The sequence below is a fragment of the Trichosurus vulpecula genome, chromosome 8 (genome assembly GCF_011100635.1).
Source record: "Trichosurus vulpecula isolate mTriVul1 chromosome 8, mTriVul1.pri, whole genome shotgun sequence".
Lineage (NCBI taxonomy): Eukaryota > Metazoa > Chordata > Mammalia > Diprotodontia > Phalangeridae > Trichosurus > Trichosurus vulpecula.
In genome coordinates, this window is record NC_050580.1 from 119,053,728 (window position 1) to 119,068,864 (window position 15,137).

A 15,137-nucleotide genomic window follows, 5' to 3' on the forward strand; every position below is an offset into this window, starting at 1 on the left:
ATAGTATGGATAGAAAATTAACCTTGAAATCAGGAAGAACTGGTTCAAGTCCTGTCTCTAACACCACTTGGCTTGTGATCCTAGGCAAGTCACTTAACTTCTCAGTTCCCAAGACATCACTATAAGCCTATTAGTTTTGAAGCAACTGCTGGTCTATATTGATAAATTTCCTGATCCTTCTATAGTACTACCCCTACCCACACCACCCCACCCCACGCGCACCTTTCTCTCTTTGAGGCAACTGGTGGCACAGTGGATCAAGGGTTGGGTCTGGAGTCAGGAAGACCTGAGTTCAAATTCAGCCTGATATTTTCTAACTCTATGAGCCTAGGCAAGTCATTTAACCTCTGTTTGTCTCAGTTTTTTCAACTGTAAAATGGAGAAAATCACACCTCAAAGCATTGTTATGAGGATTAAATAACATAGTATTTGTAAAAGAACAAAAAGGCATTTAGCACAGTGCCTGGCACAGAGTAGGTGCTATATAAATGCTTATTCCCTCCTTTTTTTCTTGATTGATCCATAGATAGATACACATATACACATATACATGTGTATATACACATACATGCATGTACGTATGTATGCATGTATGTCATTCAGTCATTTTTCAGTTGTGTCCAACTCTTTGTGACCCCGTTTGGGATTTTCTTAGCAAAGATACTAGAGTGGCTTGTCATTTCCGTTTCCAGCTCATTTTGGAAAATAAAATAAAATGAAATAAAGTAAAAATAAGTGAAATGGAAGTGAGTTTGGAAGGAAAGGTAGGAGACTTATAAGAGAAATAGAGAATAGATAATAAGCCAGAAAAGGATAAAGTGAATAGAAAAAAAAGTTACTGTCTTTGACAATTGCAACTACAATTTGTTGTTGCTTAGCTGTGTTTGACTCTTTGTGACCCCATTTGGGTTTTCTTGGCAAAGACAGTGCAGTGGTTTGCCATTTCCTCCTCCAGCTCATTTTACAGATGAGGAAACTGAGGCAAACAGGGTTAAGTGATTTGCTGAGGGTCACACAGCCAGTAAGTGTCTGAGGGCAGATTTGAACTCAGGAAGATGAGTCTTCCTGACTCCAGGCCCAGTGCTCTATCCACTGAGCCACCTAGCTGCCCTAGCATATGTATGTACACATATATAAATTAAATGGTATAATTTGAACTTCATCCTGAATCCTGAGGGGGAGATATGGCCAGCCTTGTTCCCTGGGAACCCAACTTCCACTTTCAGTGTTGAAGATAGTAGAGGATATATACTTACATATTTGTATACATGTATAGATGTAATATTTATATTGTATGTATATATATATATATACACATATAATCAGTTCTGCTATAACACATTTCAAAAACACACATTTTGGAATTTGTTTCAACACAATTGATATATTAAGGAAGATCCTGGCATGACATGAATTTTGATTCTTCTTCTGAACAATTTCTTCCCAGGAAACATTGAAAGAATACATGAAACTACACCACTTTACAATAACTCACAAACTGCAACACTTCCAATACCCACTTCAAGAAACAAATTTCAGGTCTTTGTCAAAGTAAAATGCTATATTTATTGTATATCTTTTTATTCTTTTTTTAAAGCAAGCATAGTTCAATTTATTTGTTTATAAAAAACGGATAATAGGAGTTGTGATTGGAGGAAAAGGGCTGGTCCACAGCACCTCCACCCCCTTCTGCTATGGTCTAAACACGAGTGCAATCACTATTTATTCTACTATTTATGTATTTCTTAATTTTATGTATAGAAAACTGCATAACTATTTTTATTAGGTTTCTGTTTTTTACTTTTTCTTTTACTGATGAAGTTTTGAGTGTTACATTCTTAACTCCATTTTCCCCATAAACTCTGTGGTTTTTATTGTGGATTTTGCATAGGACAGTGCTTTTTGGGAATGCATATATCCCAAGATAACAGAATTGCCACTGTATGTGGTGTATGAAATATATATATATACATATATATATATATACATATATACTGTATATATATCTTCATTGAGTCAAAGCCATGCCACCTCATTTTAGCCTGATACATTAACTAGGTGAGGACATATCTCAATCAAAAAAATCATAGACCATATGAAGTCTTTGGAAGCCTTTAGATGAAGTTAAATATGCCAGACAAGAAGTCTATTCCAATTAGTTATGGAATTTCATTATCATCTTTTGGTCCTAGATAAAATCATTGAGTTAGCTTGGCTGGGCAGCTATTCCAGAAATTGGACCAAGTATGGCTTTCTAGCACATCCTTGAAGAGAAAACATCTGGGAGGGGAAGAGAGACCTTGACTTCAGCCTTGATCTAGTTTTATTCTACCCCTCCCCCACAAGCCATAACCAAAGGAAGAAATGCCATTTTTGAAGGATTTAGAAGATGTTTGGCTTTCCATCTTCCCATTGGTGTCCTAGCATAGTACCCCTGGGGACATCAGTGGCCGCCATCTTCTTGTCGGTGTTATAACCATATCCCCAGACCAGCTGAAGGCAATGTCAGCTTTGAAATCCAAGGGTATAGAATCATGTTTAAGAGAGGATTCCTTAAGCACTGTATGAATGGGAAGAAAAAAAAACTCCCAGTATCCAGTGAACTTAGCAACATGTACTCTCTAACTTTGGGTCAGTTTTTCCCTGGACTCTCTATGTACTTGTGGGAGAATGTGCCTCAGACTTGCAAGGGAATATTTTATACCAAATTATTGCTTATTTGCCTCAGTAAATGCCCCTTTCTAAAAGCTATTTAAAGCCAGATGATGGAATTGAGTTTTAACTAATCACCTTGGAGGGAATCACACAGGTGGGGACTTGAGCTGGTGTCACTGAAGAATAACTCCCGGCCCCTCAGGGGTATCTCCCCAACCCCTATAACCCTAAGGAAGAGAGATATCCAATTTATCTCTGGGTACCCAACTTATCAGTGAGAGTGGGAAATGGAAGAACTCAGAATTTATATGGGCTACACAAGCATATACACACAAAAATATATCTGCACATACATATGTATACTTCTATATGCATGTTGTACTTTACAATCATAAATGTATGCACATATAGCCTTACAGAAACAAAAGCATACACAACGAGATTTCTCACCCCATTCCAACTTTTCAGAATGTAATTTTACCCTCCTCTGAAACTACGGGGGGGGGGGGGGGGTAGGTGTGGAGAGCATCTTTTTGCTGCTACTCTCCTGACAGGAGTTGAATTTTACCGCTCCTGGGTAGATCTGTACAAGACTTCCCAATGCTAACTTAGGTCACTTCAACCCCAGCACTACTAACTGTGCAAACAGCATGAATACCTGGAGTTAATTTGACCACTTTCGAGGAACTCAAAGAATTCTCCTGTATTATTAGTCTTAGCTTCACAAGGCCCCTGGACATTGTAAGGACCCAGGGATCCTACTCTCAATCTTCTAACTAATGGAGCTATGACAAAAACAGGAGAAACTTTACTTAACAAAAGAGCTGGTAATAGAACTAAGTGAATAGTAGCTTAGAGGGGGCAGCTAGATGGCACAATGAATAGAGCATCAGCCTTGGAGTCAGGAGGACCTGAGTTCAAATCCGATCTCAGACACTAGACACCCTTACTAGCTGTGTGACCTTGGGCAAGTCACTTAACCCCAATTGCCCTGCCCCTCAAAAAAAAAAGGAATAGTAGCTTAGAACAACAAAGATGCTGCATTTTCTCTGTATTTGTTTTCTCATCTGTAAAATGTGGTTAACAATAGCACCTAAATGCTAGGGTTGTTGTGAGGCTCAAATGAGATAATTCTTGTGAATCACTTTACAAACCTCAAAGCACTACATGAATGTCAGCTATTAAATATAAATATATGTTATTGATTCATACAGAGCTTGCTGTCCACCAAGGTTTTTTTTAGGATGACCTGCTCTCTAGATATACCTCCACCACTGTTTTGAACTTAAGAAGTTGATTTATTGAAGCCAAATATATGGTGTTCTTAAATTTTATCTCATATTCAGCCCAACTTTCTAGCTTTTTAGGCTTTGTTTCTATTCTGACTTATCCAATGTGTTAATTGTCTGACCCGTCATCTGACAATTTGATAAGTATGTCATCTATATCCTTATCCAAGTTGATGGTAAAACTGTTAAATAGTACAAAGCACTTGATTAGAGACCTCCTTAATGATAAAAACTCATGTTTACATAAGCTTCAATTTTTTGCAAAGTACTTGCCTTATAAAAACTCTGTAAAGTAGATAATGTAAGTATTAGCAATCTGTCTTTAGAGTTAAGGATACTGAGGCTCTAAGGATTTGAGCCCTTTACCAAATATCACACAATTAGTAAGTAGCTGATCATGCAGAATCCCAACATTTTAGAGTTGGAAGAGACTTCAGTAGCTACGTAGTTCAATCCATTTTCCCCTCCAAATCTCCACTGCAACATACCTAACAAGTGGTCATCCAATTTTGCTTAAGTCTAGTGAGAATCAAGAAAGAGTAAATAAACATTTAATAAGTGCCTGCTACATGTCAGACACTGTGCTAAGCTCTGGGGAAACAAATATAAAAATGAAAAATAGTCCTGCCCTCAAGGAGCTTACTACAATCTGAATGCCAGAAGACAGCACACAAAAGAAAGCTGAAAAGGAAGAGGGAGAGGTGGGGAGATCAGGCACACTGGGACGTGGCGGTGAAGTCAAAGTCCAAAATGAGTGCTGTTGGGTGGAGTCCTAGAGAGCTCCAGAGAGCCTGAGAAACCCATTACTTCCTGAGGCAGTCTATTCTATTTTGGATAGCTCCAAGGGCAGCTAGATAGCACAGTGGATAGAGCACGAGGCCTTGAGTCAGGAAGACTCATCTTCCTGAGTCCAAATCTGGCCTATGACACCTCCTAGCTGTGTGACTCTGGGCAAGTCAGTTAATGCTGTTCTCCTCAGTTTCCTCATCTGTAAAATAAGCTGGAGAAGGAAATGACAAACTACTCTAGTATTTTTGCCAAGAGAACCCCAAATGTGGTCACAAAGAGTCACACACAACAAAAATGATTAAGCAGTTTTTCTTTATATCAGACTAAAATTTGTCTCTTTGCGACTTATACTCATCACTTTCTGTTTTGCCATCAGGGCAAGAAGAACAAGTCTAATCTCTCTTCCACACGACAGTCCTTCAAATACTAACCCTATCCTGCTTCTCACTCTGCCTTCCTTCCTCCAGACTAAACAACCTCAGTCATTCAACAGGCCTATATATGGTAAGGACTCAAGGCCCATCACCACATTGTTTGCCATCCTCTGAATTCTCCAGCTTTTCAATGTCCCTCCAAAACCAGGTGCACAGAACTGAGGAAAATGTTGGCCATATAGTCTGATGGCATAGCAAGACTATCTGTATTAACCTATGGTCTGATGACATAGCAAGACTACCCTTATTACTGAAAGTCATCCCTCTCTTAACAAAATCTCCAATATTAGGGTTTTGGGGTTTTGGGGTTTTTTTTTTACCGCCATATCACACCATTCATATTGAACGCGCAGTCCTCTAAAATCTTTAGATTTTTCTCAAACTGCTACTTAACCACTCCTTTCCAGTCTTGTGCTTCTGAAGAAAACTTTTTGAAGCCAAGTGTAATATTTACATTTCACTACTAAATTTCATCATATTAGACTTGGACCACCATTCCAGCTTGTCAAGATCCTTTTGGATCCCGTTACCTAGTGTCAGTTTTATGACCTGAAAACTTGATAACTATATTAGCTCTGCTACTATCTAAGCCATTAATAAAAATGCGAAGCAGCAGAGGGTCAAAGAGAGATCAAATGGATATTAAAACATTAATGACTATGATTTGGTTACAAAATCACTCAATTGTGCTAATATAATATCTAACCCACACAACTACCAAGGATAACATGAGAAACTTTTTCAAGTCTTTTGCTAAAACTTATGTAGACTATGATCCCTGATCATGAACTTGTATTGTTTCCCTGTGGCCTAGTAAGTCAAATCCTAAATTCTCCGCCTGGCCAATGGGACCTTGCTTCTTTTGGCAGTGTCCTTTCTATTTAAATTTGTCTTCCACTAATCCCCTATACATACCTTCTTTTCAGATCCTCAGTCTCATTTCCTCAGCGTTCTTCCAAGGCACCATGACTCCTTCGAGCACTTTTGCTCAAGGTGATTTTCTCACAAATAGAATGCTTACATTCTTCTTCTTTGCCCATCCAAATACTTGAAAGTCTAACTCAAGTCTAATAACATCTTTCTTTACGACTCAAGCCCACAAATGACTAAAATCCAGTGCTGTTTGGTTCTGGATTTAATTATATGTTTTTCACCCTACTCTACCTTTTATATGTTCATTTAATCAAATTTCCAACTAGATTGTATACTCCTTGGAGGTAGTTACTTGTGCTCTATAATACTAAGCACAATACTGAGTATATGATGATTGCCCAATACATTTTTTGTTGAATTGTGCAATGACCAACTTTGAAAGGCTTAGCTCTTCTCAGCGATGCAAGGATCTAAGACAATTCCAAAAGACTCTTGTTGAAAAATGCTCTCCACAGCCAAAGAAAGAGCTATGGAGTCTGAATGCAGATTGAAGCAGACTATTTTTTCTCTTTTTTTCTTTCATGGTTTTTCCCTTTTGTTCTAATTCTTCTTTCGCAACATGACTACCGTGGAAATATGTTTAATAGCATTGTACATACATAGCCTATATCAGATATTTTGCCATCTTGGGAAGGGAAGAGGAGAGGAGAGGGAAGGCCCAAGAAAAAAATTTGGAACTCAAAATCTTGTAAAAGTGAATGTTGAAAACTATCTTTACATGTCATTGGAAAAAATAAAATAATATTAAGTGGGGAAAAAAGAAAAAGAAATAAAGAGATTTGAAAATATATTATTGACCTCTTTTTTCCTGTCTTTTATTTAACACAATTCTAAAATTACTAGCAATAATAATAAAGTGAGAAAAAGAAATGAAAGGCCTAGAGATGAAGAAAGAGAAAACAAAAGTATCCGTGCTTGCTGATGATGTGATGATTTGCTTAGAAAATCCTAGAGAATCAGCAAAGAAATTAATCAAGACTAAACAATAACTTCACTGAAGTAATAGTTTTGAAAAATAAAATCACAGAACTCAATGGCATGTTATAATAGCAACAACAAATCTGCTAGGTAATAATAGAAAAGGGATTCTTATTTAAAATAAACTGTTAGTCAGTCTAGCAAAGAACACTCTTACATCTATAAAAACAATTGCAAAATGCTCTTTAAATAAAGAAGGCAAGGTAACAAGGGTTTACTAATCTCTCACTGTGTGCTAGGCACTATGCCAGGTAAAGGACAACTTAAATAATTAGAGGGATATTCAGTGCCATGCCAATACAATAAAAAATAATAATCACATTAAAATTAATTACTGGGCTTAGTTCCATATAAATCAAACTACTAAGTAGATACTTTACACAGCTAGACAACATAATAACAAAATTTATTTGAAGGAACAAAATATCTAGAATATCAAAGGAAAAAAATTTAAAGTTGTGATAAAAAGGGAATAGCTCTTCCTTACCTCATCTATTCTATAAAGAGGTAGACATACGAATTATTTGGTATTAGTTAAAAATAGGAGAGCAGATCAATGGGACAGACTAGACAAGGAAGAATCAGAAATAATGAATTCAATCTAGGCCTTAATATGCTTTAAAATATAAATTACCTAGGAAAAAAATCCCTTTTTGCCAATAATTGCTGGGACACTTGGAAACCCCAGTTTGGCAGAAATTAAGTTTAGGCTAATTTCTTATATACCATACACCATGTACCAATAAACTCAAAATAGACAGATGACCTTAATATTAAACTTCATACCATGAAAAAAATTTTTAAAAATGAGATCAAGTATACACAGGGAAGGCTAAAGGATAAATTCTTAAACAGAGGATAGAAGTGACAACAAAAGATAAAATAAACAAATTTAATTACATGAAATCGTAAAGTGGCTGCACTAGCAAAATTCATACAATTAAGAAGGAAAGTAATCAACTGGGGAAAATATTTGTATCAAAATCCCTGATAAAGGAAAGGTAGGCAACTAACAGAAATATATAAAATGCAAAAGTCATTCTTCACCAAATAAATGATCGAAGGATGTGAACAAAAAGTTCTCTAAAGAATATAATGAGCTGATACCAATCATATCAAGGAATGTTCTAGATCACTAATAATAAAAGAAAACCAAAACAACTCTGAGCTTTAACCTCTTACCCATAAAACTGAAGGAAATAACAAAAGATAGGAATAATTTTCAAGGAGTTGTAGAAAGATGGACATGTCAATGCATTATTTTTTTGAGCTATGAATTGGTCTAACCAATCTGGAAAGCAATTCTGAATTATTTGAAGGAAGTAACTAAAGTGTCACTTTTTGACCCAGAGATTCCACTGTTAGGTATATATCCCAAAGATGTCAATAACAAACAAAATAGCACCCCCACACACACACATGCACACACATACACATGCACACACAAATTATGGCATCACTTTTTGTAGTAGCAAATCAATACTAAAATAATGTACATGCCCATCGATTGGAGAAGGACTAAATATATAGCAGAGATGGAATGGGATATAATATTGCTGTGCTGTAAGAAGCAATAGGAAGGCATGTGAACTGATGCAAAGTGAAGTTAGCAGAAGCAGGAAACCAATATAAACAATGATCACACCCATTTTTGTGGAAAAAACAGCAGTAAAAGAATTGAAACTGAATCCTGCAAAATTACAATCTTGGCCCCAAAGGAGACATATAAGATACCTTCCCCCTCCCCTCTGCTTCTTTGCAGAGGTGGGAGAGGGGCAAGGTTATGAGTGTGGGACAATGAATGTGATAACAGTGTTTTTTGATATGTTTGTTAGATTAGCCAAACTGTTTAATCACCCTCTTCTCCCCCTACCCCCTAACCATTGTAATTCTTAGTTATAAAGGATGGCTGTCTTGTACAGGAAATGAGGGAGAAATACCTTGAGAAACACAAATGATAGTTTTAAAATTCAATAAAGTTATTTTAAAATATTTTAAACTTGTTGCGTTGAATACAATCTTTTTATGAATACAGTTTTACTGCTGTGTCCTGCACATAATATATGGTATTTTCTATAGCCAGGTTTATACAACAACTTTTTTTTAATGTATAGAATCATAGTTTTAGAACCAAAAAGAGACATTTGGGCAAACCTTTCTTTGCCTTTGGTTTCTCACCAATAAAACAAAAGGGTGTGATGATTTCAATATCCTTCTGAATCCATACCCTATGACTTTTGATGTAGAGGTCATCCAGCCTAACTCCCTTATTCTACCAATAGGAGAACTGAGGAAAAGAGTTCAAAGATTTCCTCCTAATTACATTATGAGTGATGGAGCTGGGACTATGGTAAAACTAGATTACATTTATATAACACTGTGAGGGTTACACACATACATATCATCTCGTTCGTTATTAAGCTGTGAGAAACGTATTCTTTTTCCTATTTTTCAAACAAAGAAACTGAGGCTCAGAGATATTAAGTGACCTGTCACACTCACAAAGCTGGTCAAGGTTCAAAGCAGCTCCAAGTCCAGTCATCTTTCCGTGATACTGGTTCCCTAGACTCCCGTTTCTCCCTCCTTTCCTCTACCGTGTAGAGCAGAGGCATCAGACTCCAGGCCTGTGGGCAGCGGGCAGCCCACAACACTCTCCAGTGTGGCTTAAACCAGATTAAAATATAATTGGGAAATATTTAACAAAATAAATAAGAATACAGATGTTATCACATTTTAAAACTAAGTCAACATGTGGCCTCTGGGGATCCTTATATAAGGACTGATGGCCCTGTTTCCATTTGACTTTGACAGCACTGAAGTGGACTAATGAATGAGGCAAACAAAAATGTCTATATTAGAATCACAGAATTTGAAAGCTAGAAGGACCCTAGGTATGACTGAACTAGGGCTAGAAGGTACCTTAGTGGTCATCTCATCCAATCCCCTGACTTTGGAGTGAGGAAACTTAGGCCTAGAGAGTTATGTGATTTGCTGAAGGTGGAACAGGGAGTTAGTAGTAGTGGTGGGATTTGAACTCATTATAACTCCAAAACTGATACTCTTTAGACTTTCGAATAGTCTGTAGCCCAGTACCTTCATCTTACAACAAAGGAAACTGAGAGGTTACATGACTTACCCAAGGTCACTCAGTTCACTATTGGACAAGCTAGGACTACAAGCCAGTTCTCCTGATTTCTGCTCTCAAGTCACTTGCACCACAGTGCCTCCTAATTAATTCAGACAGAGCTGGATGTTCTCAGGGCTTCAACTCCCCCTGCTAGTTATAACCAGGGGCACATTAATTCTATTGGGCCACTTGGGTACCATTAAATGTGTTCACTGACGTCCACAAGTTTGGATATCAGATAATTCTTGCTCTAAGTCTAATAAGTGGGAGAAGGAGCTTATTAGTCTCTAAATATTTTCTGACTTCAGAGGATGTTTTAATGGAACCAAAGTAAATTAATTCCAGGGTCATAGCCATATCTCCCTGGAGTTAGAAAAATCAAAATGTGCCTTTTCTTCTCCTCATTTTTTTAAAGAAAACCATGTGTTTACTTTCAAATGCCAAAGTTACAACAGAGCTGACATAAAGCCAAGCTCTGTGTTGACTTTAAAAGATGGAAAAAGGGGTTAAAGTCCTTCTTTCTGATTCTTGTTTTTGTAGGGTTTTGGCCGCAAAGAAACAGGTTTTTAAAATGAGCTCAATTTTAATACCTTCCCTGCCTGAAGACAGTGGAGGTCCTTTTTGAGGTCTAACAGCTATGACATTTTGATTCTAATTCTCCTCTACCACTCTCCACACTCCCTGGCCTTTCAAACTGCCCGATTTGCTTAGTATCACTTCCTTTTTCCATCTCACTGAAATTTGAGCGAGCTGAGACCCTGTCAGTCCACACACAGCCCCGGGACGCAAGAGAAATGCCAGAGGACAGAGCTGTAGCCATCAGATGCAAACCTGATCACTTTGAGAGCCTCTTTGGAGATCAGAGACCCCTGCTCCTCTTCCCCCACCCACACACCCTCCCCACCCCACACACACCCAATCCAAATACTGACCACTTGGATTATAACATGCTCTAATGAACATAACTAATACAGAAGCATTCCTTTCTCAAATATAACCTTAAATTGTAACAGTTTTCTTAAGGATATTCTTTCTCCCCCATAAATACTCCCTTATAATATGAGATTGAACTAGTCATACTTTTAGAACTGGGTCCGTTCCCAGGCTGAAATCTCAAGAATAAATGTATAGAAATCATAAAAGAAAGTTATGCTTACCATTGTCACGTCTCAAAAATATCTTCTTTTGCAGGCTCATAACTGTTATTTCATGGATGAAAACAGCTCCCTTCAGGATGTTCAATATATTCTGGACGAGAGATGGCAACTCCTACTTTTTTTAGTGTTTGAAAGTAACTCTTAAGTGAGCAGACTGCCTTCTTAATATAGCTACTTTTCCTCAGCCGAAAGTTCCTTCCCCCCCTCTTTTTTTGCCAACAAATCTTTAATGTTTTAGATTGGGAACTTCCAACTGCCTCCCTCTTAGCTAGGCAGATGTGTATAATGGCAGTATAATTTCACTGAATTCACCACTCAGATCGTAACCCTTTTCCTGTACTACAAACAGAAATGTAAAACCTCAAACTTTCCTTTGGACTCTGTGTCCGTTAGAAGAAGGTAAAACACCCCTTCTCTGGAGGGCTAATGTATGGAAAATGTGCTAAAAATCTTTAGAGCGTTTGGGGCTCTGGAATCCCTGCCCCCTCACTGGTTAACTGGCCCTTGGTGCTTTTATGTAATTGCATGGTACAAATACAACACCTCAACTCCTTGCCCAAAATTGAAATGATTCATTTGCTCCTCATTTAAACACACACGCGCGCGCACACACACACACACACACACACACACATACACACACATACACACACACACACACACACACATACACACTGTGGTTGTTTAATCCAAGTGAAAACGCCTTTCATAAACTCTCCAAAAGGCTTGGGGAGGACCGCCCCCTAAGTGAATAAAGTCTGTGTCTTGAAAAGTACGAGTTTAACTCAGGGGAAAGGTGGAGGCAGGCATGACCCAAAACAAATAGAAGGAACTGAGACCCTCTTCTGTGTAAGGGGAAGCATAAAGTTGGATAAGGGGGGAAAGGGGAGGGAGGAGAACTTCGACCCTAAACAATTAGCAAGTCTGGCATTGTGTCCTGTTTTGTTTATTGTTTTGTCCTCTGGGCTCTGGAGCCACATGTTTCTCCGGACGACTCCCTAGGATTTCATTTGTGGACTTGGAAGCCACGCGACTATCTTTGCAACCGATCTATGTCTCTGGGCTTGACTGCACAATTGTGGTCCAATCCCAGATGGCCAACTCTAAAGGCAGCGCTGTCCCTGGGGGGCTGTGATGTGGGGCTACTGGGCCTTTCGACAGGCAGGGACAGATCATGTAGCAGTCTATACTCGGGGCTACCTGGGAGAAGGTAAGGTGGGTTGGATCTAGAATCAGGAAAACCTGAGTACAAACCCAGCCTCAGACATTTACCCCCTGTGTGACTCTGGTCGAGTCCCTTAACCCCTGCAGGCCTCAGTTTCCCCATCTGTCAAATGGAGATAATAACATAATTCCCTGGTTATTGTAAGGATAAAATGAGACAATATTTGTCCTAGTTATTACTATTGACTCTTGGGGTAAAGTGAAAGGTCGCAAGGGTCCTGCTTAGGAGAAGAGAAGATTCAGGTTATCTGTCTATCACCTATAGCACCATATATTGTGCCTACCTAGGTTTTTCAGCTTACCATGTTATTTACCCTGAGCAGAAAAAATGCTTCACCCCAAGGACATCTTTATTTAGGGACCCTCTGGCCCTGCCCTTCATTAACAACCCAGACAAATACTTCTTCAGATCTTTATGGAGATTCCATGGGATAGGGGAAAGAGCAATCAACCTGAAGTCAGGAGAATCCTCAGGTTTGACTCCCAGCTCTGACATTTATTAGCTGTGTGACTCTGGGCAAATCATTTAATTTCTCTAAGCTTCAGTTTCTCCATCTATAGATAGAGGGTGGCAATGCCTGTACTACTAGTTTATTTTTTTTAAAAAAAATTTAATTTTTATTTATTTTATGTTTAATTTATGGAATAAAACAAGCATTTCTGTAACTCAGTATAACCACAACAACAAAAAAGATGACTGCACATGAAATTGCAAATCTATTACATACAATTTGCAATTCCTTTTAAATTTCACCAAGGTCTTATAAGGAAAACATTTTTCAAACTTTAAGGCCCTATGGAAATGTGAGCTAATATTATTTAACCCTTTGTTTCCTTAAGCAGGCCTCCCTGCTTGATGCCATTGAACATTTTCCTCTGAGAAAGGTGTTAAGATTTCCAAGGAGAGGCAGCTAGGTGGCACAGTGAGTAGAGCACCAGCCCTAGAGTCAGGAGGACCTGAGTTCAAATCCGACCTCAGACACTTGAAACACTTAATAGCTGTGTGACTTTGGACAAACCACTTAACCCCAATTGCCCTCCCTTCCCTCCTCAAAAAAAAAAAAAAAAGAAAACTTCCAAGGAAACGCAATACACGATGTCACCTGGGGCTACAATTTAGAAGTGACCCACGACTGTACATCAGAGAAGGGGAGGTGAATTCCAAACTAAAAGATTCCAAGAAAATCTTTGGGCCTCTATACAAAGGCTTAACTAGAACCCTGTCCTCCTTGAGCTGCCTAATTTGTGCTGGATATCTCTGACACACAAAATCTATCCCTTTGTAAAAGGAAAAGTCCTGTGTGAGCTTAGAGCCAGAACCAGGGTGGGGTGACTAGCGCCTCATTCCAAGGCAATAAATTTAGAAGATGCAGAATTTGGAAGATGATGAGAGCACGTGTATTCATTTGTATCATAGATTGAGAGAGCTAGAAGGGACCTCAGAGGTCCCACCTCCTCATTTTAGAAATGAGACACTGGAAGTCGTACAGGTCACAAATATGGCAACTAACAGGGCCAGCATACAAAGTAGGGGCCTCTAACTTCAATTTACATGTGCTTTCTACTGTCCCACAGAATTTAGAGCCTGTTTAGCAAGAAAAATTAAAATAGGAAGCTAGCAGATATTGTATAGAGTTAAGTTTTTCTACTGGCCCATCTTGTCCTTCATATCCCCCCTACCTCCACCCCACCCCATACACTGGGGAGTCTCCCCAGCAGTGGCCTCAGTGTCCCAGATTCTCTGCTGCCTCCCCACAAGGCAATGCTCCATGCCACACCAAGTGAACTTTATGCTGCTTCCCCTGGGTACAGTTTGTGATATTTACCCTGGGGCACAAAATCGCCAAGTTACGACTCCAGTGAGTTATTATGATGATAATAGAGCCTAAAATTGTTTCCACAGGTGGGTAAACCCAAGAATTCGAAGAAGGCTCCATCTCTTTCACTAGGAGTCTCGGTCTTAGCATGATATACACTCTTCACTTTTAACCTTTGAATCTGAGCCAAAGGAATATCTCTGGGCAGTTAATGAGCCAAAACAAACTTCTTTGGCTCAAGGAAATGGTAAAGATACACAGGTGAGTAAAAAAAATGGAAGTGAACAAGAATTCATCTTTTTTCATCCTTTTCAACATGAGAGGCAGAATAGTGAATAGACAGCTGGCCCCAAAGTCAGGAAGATCTGGGTTCAAGTCCTCCTTCTGATAAGTACCATCTGTGTGAACCTGGGCATATCATTTAAGTTCCCCCTGCTCTAGGCAACTCTCTAAAACATTAGTTGCACAGAAGGTATAACTTGCATTTCTTGGTGGAGAAAATTTCTTCATCCAGGAGTTTCTTATATCAATTAAATCACAGATCCAGTCCTCCCTGTCTTCTTCAACATTAGGCCTTCTGGTGTCCCTTTTTCATGTTTTTACCACCTTTTAGCAGGCTCTGGTCACCCTATCTTTCCGTCTCTTAATTTACGTTTTTCATCTTTCATGGTCATGAGGAACTCTCTCTTGTTCTCCCTTTAAGCCTTCCATCAATTTTGACCTTTGTTTCTCTA

At 38.6% G+C, this 15,137-nt stretch overlaps 1 protein-coding gene across 1 annotated transcript in view; it reads right to left on the reverse strand.

Annotated features, from left to right (window-relative positions):
- IL16 (interleukin 16) overlaps positions 1 to 11,626 on the reverse strand; it is a 175,476-nt gene extending 163,850 nt beyond the window's left edge. The window contains exon 1 of the mRNA XM_036736107.1: positions 11,363 to 11,626. Coding sequence (XP_036592002.1) covers positions 11,363 to 11,402 — 40 coding nt within the window. The 5' untranslated portion in view covers positions 11,403 to 11,626. The remainder of the gene's footprint in view (positions 1 to 11,362) is intronic.
- Between the last annotated feature and the right edge of the window lie 3,511 nt (positions 11,627 to 15,137).